The sequence below is a fragment of the Nicotiana attenuata genome, chromosome 1 (genome assembly GCF_001879085.1).
Source record: "Nicotiana attenuata strain UT chromosome 1, NIATTr2, whole genome shotgun sequence".
NCBI classification, from domain to species: domain Eukaryota; kingdom Viridiplantae; phylum Streptophyta; class Magnoliopsida; order Solanales; family Solanaceae; genus Nicotiana; species Nicotiana attenuata.
Genome location: NC_031989.1, coordinates 5,560,071 through 5,569,336, shown reverse-complemented (window position 1 = coordinate 5,569,336; position 9,266 = coordinate 5,560,071). Strand labels below are relative to the sequence as shown.

Sequence of the window (9,266 nt, the reverse complement as noted above, 5' to 3'; positions counted from 1 at the left end):
AATGTCAGCAATCTTTTGTGTTAAGCAAATTGATGTCTTAGTCATAATGGAGTTTCTAACTTTTTGTCAAAAGGTACAAAAAAATGATCATGAAAAGAATTTATCTTAGTCTCACTTCTTGGACCTGTAAAATGGCAGGTCTTTGTACGAAAAATGAAAAAAGAATTAAACTTTGGATCCTTTATAAATCAACCTTTCACTTTCCTTTTCCTTTTTCACTGAAGGGTTTTGAACAAAACCACAACAGTCCCTTTAATTCTTTTACCTCTCTGATTCCCGCAGCTTTAGTATTTGTCAATCAGTCACTACAGGCTGGAACTGTAGAACAATGTGCATACTTCAAGCTCAAATTATCCACTTTTTGCCCTGAATATGGCTATCCTTCAAGCTCCACTTTTCTTGCTCTGATGAGTGTCATTTCCAAAAAAGGTATATCTGTTTTTTATTTCTATTTTGTGGGGTTCTTGAATTCTCAAGGTACCTTCTTGTTTATTGCATTAATGTATATGGTTTTTTTTTTTTTTGGAAAAAATTGTTGTTTTGGGGCTTCTTTTGCAAATCTGATCTACTTGCATCAGAGATTCATCAGCTCAGTATAGTTAAGTTTTCTGTTCAGATCCAAGTTTGGTTCTTTAACAAAAAATGGCAATAAGTAACTGAAAATCCCCCCCCCCCCCCCCCCCAAAAAAAAAAAAACCGTCCAATGAACTCTCTCTCTGTCACCTAGCTCTTTTTTTAAGTTAAATTTGAAATACTTCTTTGCTTATGGTTTAGTAATCTCCTTTCTGATTCTCTTTATGATGTTGGTGGTGTCCGGGCCAGCTTGGCACACCTCGACTATTCCACCTGGTACATGCTACCTCTCACCACGATAGGTATCTGGTAACTCGACCACCAAAACATAGGCTTAGTAATCTCATTTCTATAAGGACAGAAGAAACCATTTAAAGTCTGAAAAGAAAGAGGTCAAGTTGTTGATCTTTCGATGTCCATTAACTGCAGAAACAATGCTCGGGAGAGAAGTACCATGCCCAGTTTTGGTGAAGGTTTAAAGGCCTATAACTGGACATGCTTTGATAAATTGTTCGAGTTATTTGTTTTCTGTCATTTATTTCTTTTTGTTTGTCTTGACCAGTGAATCCAGCTACAGTTTTCCTTGGCAAAATTAAAGCTAGAGAAATGAAGCGCATAGATTGGTCTGACCTATTTGATAATTAAGTACTTATTACTTCTCTGCTTGAGAAATTTTTTTTCTACTTGGAAATTTCAGAGGTTGAATGTTTAGATCCTAATATAGACTTGAAAAGGTACACTATACGATCTAGTGTCTATTTTTCTTAGTAGAACTTGCTATCCCTCTTTGAAGGTCACTGATTTCAACCCTAGTTGTTTATTGAGCTTCTCGATCATTATATCCTAGATATCTCATATTCAAAGCTAATTCGTTTAGAAGTTAACTTTTCATAGATCTAAGTTTTGAAATATGTCATATTACTATGTGCAAACTCAGCAAAATGCAGCTAGCCTTTAACCAACTTGAGACTCGTTTACTATTTGTAAGGAATGCACTAATCAATTAGGAAGTCTTTTGGCACAGCAAACCTGGTTTTTAGTTCCATAAGTTCCGCAACCATCCCCAAATTCATCCTCTGGAACCTTCAACAAATATTTCGGTGAACTTGCCAATCTACCTTTTCTATGTCTAATTCAGAAGTTGAACCTGGTTCACCACTATTTGTTTCATGGTTTTATTTGATGGTACTGATATATTGCCTCTTTTCGTCTTCTTGAGCCGAGGGTCTTTCGGAAACAAACTTTCTACCCCTTGGGGTAGGGGTAAGGTCTGCGTACACACTACCCTCCCCGGGGTAGTGAGGTCTAACTGGGTCGTTGTTGTTGTTGTTGTAACCTGGTTCACCACATTTTTCTTCCCAAGAATCACAAATGCATGCATATTTTTGCTCCAAAAAAAGAAGATATAAGATATGGACATATTTGTGTGTCAATTGTGGGTTTGTGCATCCTATGTTGGCTGAACTCGGAGTAGATTACACTTGATTTTCTTTGTTGCAGGTAGAAACTAGGTATTGAAGCATTCCTAGTTTTGCCTTGAACATGAAATCAAAGTTAAAGAATGGCTTATGTTCTGTGGTGCCTCTTCATTTACAAGGCGAATCTGCAACACGTTTTTGCATGTTTCCCAAAGTGAAGTCAGCTTGCTGTAGTCCAGGCAACACACCTATTTACCTTAATGTATACGACTTGACCCCCGTTAATGGCTATTTCTACTGGGCAGGCATAGGTGTCTTCCATACAGGGGTGGAAGGTGAGTCCCACGCTTAATATTTTTATGTATGTTTCTGAGATCAAGACCTTATTTTAGTCTTGCTTCTTGGACATTCTGTGCTTGTTTGGAGCATCTACTCTATGTTAAGTTCTCGTTGGCCTAAAATCCATCCTTGGCAAACTCAGAATCGTAAATGGTTCTTAATATTTGGAACTACAACAAAAATGTTAATGATAATGAGACAATAGTATCTTCTGGTACAAATGCTTACTTGTGTTTTTCCTTAAGTTGATGAGACAATAGTATCTTCTGGTACAAATATTTTCTCGAATGCTCTTTATCAGCTAATATATTTTTTCGAATGCTTTATCATATTTGCAGTTCATGGTGTTGAATATGCTTTCGGAGCACATGACTATCCAACGAGCGGTGTCTTTGAACTTGAACCTCGACAGTGCCCTGGCTTTAAATTTAGAAAGTCAGTTTTCATGGGAACAACATATTTGGATCCCATCCAGCTTAGAGAATTCATTGAGCGCCAATCAGTAAACTACAATGGTGACTCATATCATTTAATTGCCAAGAACTGTAATCATTTCTCAGATGATATCTGTTACAGGTTGACTGGGAAGCGGATACCTAAATGGGTGAACCGGCTAGCAAGAGTAGGTCTGTAATTTATCATCTTCACAATGTTTCTAGTTCTTTTTTTCTTCCCAATAATCAAACGCTTAATAAAACTATATATATCTTGTCTTCTAAAGTAAACGAACTTTTTTTTGGGGTATTCCTATAGGTTCGTTGTGCAATTGCATTCTTCCAGAAGCCCTCAAAACTTCCACGGTACAACATGGCACAAATGTTCAAAACTATGACAGTGAGAAGAGGAAACTAAGAAGCTCTTTCAATTGTTTGTCTTCAATCTCAATGCGTCAAGGTGAGAGAGAAGTATCAATGTCATCGCTGTTCTTGCACTCTCACTATAAAGGCTGCCTTCCACCTTGGGAATCCAAAAAATCTAGAAGCAGGTCTTTGAAGGAAGGATAAGGTCTTCCTTATTCTCTATATGGACATCCATTGTGAATACTAACTTCTTTGTCGGACTACCATTACATCGTATTTCCATCTTTGAGCGTCTTGTATGGCGTAGTTGCTGGCCTCTCATTTGACTGATGAATCGTGCTTTGTTGGCTGAGACTTCATTTGGCTTGCCGGTGGTGATTTATGCCATTTTCTGAGTTCAGATTCTGGTGTTACAAGTTCTGCTATCCAGTTCACATTTTGGTCATGCAGGAAGATCACATTGCTACAACAGCGTCTTGAGTCCCAGAAATGTACTATTTGTTTGTTATTTCTCAGCCACTTTCTTATTTGATATTGAAAACAGAGACGTTCTTGTTTCTTCTGCTGTAGAAATTTAGGAGCAATTTTCAAAGGATTTTCTTATTCTTGTATTTTGAAGCTTATTATCACTGCAACATGAACTATACTCTATACTGGGAAGACGCACCTGAGAGACTAGCTTATTTAAGTTTGAAAAAAAATGAAGTGGTTACTCTTACAGTCTTACTCTAAGTTACTCCTTCAGTTTCCTAGTAAATTGATCATTATAACCTTGTATCCCCCCTAGTAAATTGGCTAAACTTGACTGGATACTGTACTATGTTATCTCACAGATATAGCAAGATTTGGATGCATGTCTAATATAGCTTGTTTGGCCGAGCTTCTTAAAAGCCAGAAGCACTTTTTTGAATGCCCTTTTTTAAAGTTGAAGTGTTTGACAAAGCTTTTACAAGGAAAAAAAGTGCTTTTGAGTAAATACAGAAGTAGTTTTGGAGAAGCAGAAAAAAGTAGATTCTTTCCGAAAGCACAAGCACTTTCGAGAAGTACACTTAGAAGCAATTTTTATAAACTTGGCCAACTTCTCACCAAAAGTATTTTTGAGAAAAAACACTTCTCAAAAGATTGCTGATTTTTACAGCTTGGCCAAACATGCTATAAATCAGTGGCGCAAAGCAAACATCTAACTACAGCGTCTCTGCCCTGTAATGTACAGCTATGTTAGTGTTTTCCAATTATAAGAGGCGAGATATATAGCCAGCTAAAGTTAGTTAGTTAAAGAAAGGACTAACAATTTGGTAGACTAGAACATGTGCTACAAGTTCATTATACTCTAAAGCGTTAGCTGTTTTCTAATAAGCTTTTTAAAACAAAATCTTTGACATTCAGTTTAGTATGAATGATTGCTGATCTTATTGTCGCAACCATTTAAGCTGGCAACTGACAACTTGGTCGTGGGCTAATAAATGAAAATAGTTGTTCTCGTTTTCGACCCTTTATGATGCCCTTTCGCGTATAAGAATTCTAAAGTATTTGACTCAGTTATATGCAGCTAATTTTCATACTCCTAACAAACATTAAACAGATGGTCTTAAACCAGTTAAAGAAAACGGATTGCGTTAAGTTAACAGCCAACTTAAAATATTGTGACTACATTTAAATATTTTAAATAGAAAAAAATAATTTATATATTCCATCCAATTAAAGTCTAATCTGGATATTGTGGTGTAATTATTCATATATATTGATTGAACCAATAACTTCCAAAAATTAGAGGAAAATTCAGTTAATTAGGAAATACATGTACCATTGAAAACACTAACTCATATGGATTCAGAATTTAGACATTACGAGTTCTAAATTGAGAAAAGAGTTGTTCAAATATCTAACGCTAATAATATTTATTTCTCGCACGTATATATAAGGTTGGACCCCAAACTACTGATTCTGCCGAACCCATTGTTAAGTCATGAATAGTACTATGGAGGGGTGGATTTAGGGGCGGAAGGGTGTTTACCCGAATCCCCTTCGCCGAAAAACTACACAGTATATATAAGGACAAAATCTATTTTTTATCTCTATATATTATGTTTTGAATCCCCTTGACACAGCCCAAAAACAAAACATATATTATATTATAAGGTCGTTGGTTTTATTCCCACTAGCTACAATGGTACTACGTAGGAATTTGTCACCTGGGAGATAACTCTGTCAAAATTCATTAGAATCGTGGAATCCACTTTGAGGTTGACAGCAACTCAGCACTTGCCACCGAAGCTTCTGGTAAAATATTCTAAATTCAGATACTCCTATTTTTTTAGCAGATATATTCAGATATCTAAGAATGTTCCAAAAAAAGGTCAGGACTTCTTGTCAACTCAGCTTGGGATAACCCCAATTGGAAAAGTTAGCCCAAGATATAATCTCAAATAGCTAAAAGTCTTTACCAAAATCCTCTGTTCAAAGAATTGCTTACGACCTGTTTGGTGAAAAAGCTGATAACTTAGATGATTCACAAGTCATAATTAGATAAAGGGTTGTGAGTTTGTGACAATTTTTGGTTTCTTGATAATGGGTAAAGGAGGAGGCTGTATGCCAAGCAAGAAGAAGTTTCCTATAAATGAATCAGCAGAGAGACCAGTAAGTCAAACTGAAGGAACTGATGTAACAGGGTCAGAAACAGAGGGGTCCAAGAAATTGAGAATATTTATTGTGTTTTATTCAATGTATGGACATATTGAAAGCTTGGCAAAGAAGATGAAAAAAGGGGTTGATGGAATTGAAGGTGTTGAAGGGGTTCTTTATAGGGTTCCTGAAACATTGACAATAGATGTTTTGGAAAAAATGAAAGTCCCACAAAAAGATGATGAGATTCCAGTGATATCTGTGGATGAGCTAGTTGAGGCTGATGGATTCTTGTTTGGATTTCCTACAAGATATGGATGTATGGCAGCTCAAATGAAGGCATTTTTCGACTCGACTGGACAATTATGGAGAGCACAAAAACTTGCTGGAGTGCCTGCAGGTTTCTTTGTGAGTACTGGTACACAAGGAGGTGGACAGGAGACCACTGCGTAAGTCTATCTTTTGTCATTCATTTACTCGTGTTTATACTATTACTTGTTTCTTTTATGTCGATGATATCTGATTACTGTGTGAGCTAATTGTAACTTTCAGTTGGATTTAATGCATTTGGACAATGTCAAAGGTGTATATGACATATATGTAAAACAAAAAAAGAATAGGGTAATATTAATAATTTATAGTTTGAGACAACAAAAGGCGGCACCAATCCATATCAACTGATAACAGTTCAGGACTTTGAGCTTTACATATGCAAATTGATGGATACCCTTAAGATAATTGCTCCACCTTGTTGCCGATGAAGAGACAAAAGAAATGGAGAACACCAGCAGAATCTAAGTACGTAACATAATTGATGAGAGTGCATACCATTGACTAGGCTTAAAAATCATTAAAAAATCTGCATGTATAGTAGCTCCGATAGCATCCAAAGTATTGTCTTCATCTGGTGCTCCGTTTAACTGGTAGTGATAAAGATAGAGAACCCCATGATTTCAGAATTGGCTTGCATAGAAATCATTGAAGAAGAAGGCTCTAGAGACCTCAAAAATGTAGTTTCTAACTAATCTTCCAACAAATGGCTGAAATACTTAAGATATTTGGTTATTCATCTTTCAACAGGCCTATTAGGCATCAAGATCACTTACAAATTGTCAGTAAAGAATATTAATTAGCTAATAGGTTGGCTACTGTGGTAACTATCCATTACAGTGACAGAGATCTGTCGCTGTAGCTGCTACTCCGTAGGAGCATCATCTAACATTTCGACCATATTAGGGTAGAAATTATTTTGGAGGTATATTAATCTGATATTTTTGCTATAACTGTAGTAGCTCTCTTGGGCTTATAGGTCTCTTGGCTATTTTATTGTTTACAGGTGATGACAGTACATAATTTTGATATTGATATGCATGCTGACATAGGACCACAATAACACGTCTTAACTTCAATATTGAAAGTTATTTCCTAGGAAAATAGCCTTTCTGTGGTTCCTATTAATATAATGTTTATTGAAGCATAATTATCATTTCATAATTTGCAACCTTGGGAAGTCATGGTGCTAGTGGATATATGAGCTTAAACTCAGAGAGGGAAATTAGATGCTGGTTCTCTCCTTTTGTTCTTTTTCTCGTCTTTTAACCTTTTTCCTTGTTGAGTGGAATGGGCACAAATATAGCCTCTTGGTTAAAACGGATTTGTGCAGTTGAGATTGAGGTGTGGCTGATTGATTGATTATTGGTTCTTTCTTTTCTCTTTTCCCTTCTTCCCTCTCCCAATTCTGTGTGTTGATGGACTGAAGATGCCGACAGTAGTAGGCTGACGGCGGTGACTTCTGGTTGAGTGGTTTCCTGAATTTAGTAATAGAAGGATGGTTGCAGGATCTACAGATGGATTGGATGGTGATTAGTTATTTTATAAAAATGGCTTGCTCGTATATGTTGTCGTAGAATCTTTAAACATGACATTTTCTCCACAAATTGACATAGTCTATGAAGGACTATAGCTGTACTCTTATACAATCTCTATTTCCTTATCTTCTGTTCTCTTTTCTTCTTTCTGATGATTCATTCATATTCTTCTTCCAATATTAATCATGCAAACGATTGAGGGACAGAGCTCGGACGACGACAATCTGCTAAATCCAGTGGACCATATTGAAATGTTTCTTTTTTCGCATTGCAGCTGGACAGCAATTACTCAATTAGCTCACCATGGGATGGTTTATGTTCCAATAGGATACACATTTGGAGCAGGGATGTTTAGAATGGATTCAATAAGAGGAGGTTCACCATATGGAGCTGGAACTTTCTCAGGAGATGGTAGCAGGGAACCTAGTGAGCAGGAGTTGGCGCTGGCCGAGCACCAGGGCAAGTACATGGCAATGACAGTTAGGAGAATGGCTCAGCACCATTCATTACCACCAGATAATCCCAGCTGCTGACGCTTTTAGAAACGGGAAAAGGTCCAAATTTACCCCTCTACTATATGAAATATCTTAATTTTACCTTCCGTGAAAGCCATTCATAACCCTTGTCATTAGCATAACGTTTTGTATCTGCCCTTGCTTCTAATAGAGCTCCAACACAAACAGGGTAAATTTCACACGTCAAAATTACCTTATGTTATACTTCAGGTTGGAGTTGTTAAGAGTCAAGGGCAAATACGAGACGATTTGCTAACGACGAAGATATGAATAGCTCCAAAGTATAATATAGGATATAATTAAGATATTCTATATAGTAGAGGGGAATTCTTTATCCTTTTCGCTTTAGAAACACCCTACATGTAATATTTGTACATTCCTTAAAAACACTTTCTACACTGTATGTATCAAAATCTGTGTGTCTCTGGAAAGTCATGTCGTTTCATTTATTTGTATTTGTTCTTTAGATCCAACAATGGGCATGGGGGTGGGGAGGATGGGAGTTGATGTTCTATAAATACTTAATTATGGTTTGTGATCCATTTGTTGATATGTTTTTGCCTCTTGTTTTGAAGGGAACTAGCTAACTCTTGATCGTTTGAAGACATTAGGGCATCTAAATGGGCATTGCTTGTTGCTCAAACCTGAAAATATATCCAATACTTCTATACAAAATTTGACCATTAGAAAATACAAACTGCTTATGACTATAAGATGAAAGTGGTTGATGAGCAGCGTTATTCGATATTTGTCTCCTGGATAGTGCCTTGATTGGTTATAAGTTAGCTTCAAGACTCTGAGAAATATGATACGGGAAAAATATATTATTGATGTACCTTAATTATAATACAATTACCCTTATTTATAACAATACACAATACCTATACTACTTTTGTTCCATGTAGGACTAAGCTTATTTACATAACAATTAACTAACTAACAAACACAAAACATGTTAATTGTTTTTTTTTTTTTTTACAAAATCATTCTATTAGATAAATAAAAAAGTAGTAATTTTTTCATGTAGTGCTCAAAACCTAAAAACTGAGTGAATAAAACATAACTCATTTTGTTAATTAATTGGATTAATTTCGGGAATAGTTACTCAACTTTTGCTTTATTGGATTATGT

At 36.1% G+C, this 9,266-nt stretch overlaps 2 protein-coding genes across 4 annotated transcripts; both read left to right on the top strand.

Annotated features, from left to right (window-relative positions):
* LOC109229397 (deSI-like protein At4g17486) lies at positions 159 to 3,848 on the top strand. 3 transcript variants are annotated; one of them, XM_019394939.1, is made up of 4 exons: positions 159 to 429; positions 2,048 to 2,326; positions 2,669 to 2,956; positions 3,084 to 3,848. In XM_019394939.1, the coding sequence occupies exons 2-4, from the start codon at positions 2,116 to 2,118 to the stop codon at positions 3,332 to 3,334; spliced, it is 750 nt and encodes a 249-aa protein (XP_019250484.1). In that variant the 5' UTR covers positions 159 to 429; positions 2,048 to 2,115; the 3' UTR covers positions 3,335 to 3,848. The 3 variants fall into 3 exon arrangements, with proteins under 3 accessions (XP_019250484.1, XP_019250405.1, XP_019250561.1); XM_019394860.1 differs by having other exon boundaries at positions 160 to 429; positions 2,074 to 2,326; XM_019395016.1 differs by lacking the exon at positions 159 to 429 and adding an exon at positions 723 to 1,046 and having other exon boundaries at positions 2,074 to 2,326.
* Positions 5,382 to 8,738, top strand: LOC109229313 (probable NAD(P)H dehydrogenase (quinone) FQR1-like 2). The gene is made up of 2 exons (XM_019394747.1): positions 5,382 to 6,201; positions 7,895 to 8,738. Exons 1-2 carry the CDS (start codon positions 5,699 to 5,701, stop codon positions 8,151 to 8,153), a joined length of 762 nt encoding a protein of 253 aa, XP_019250292.1. The 5' UTR covers positions 5,382 to 5,698; the 3' UTR covers positions 8,154 to 8,738.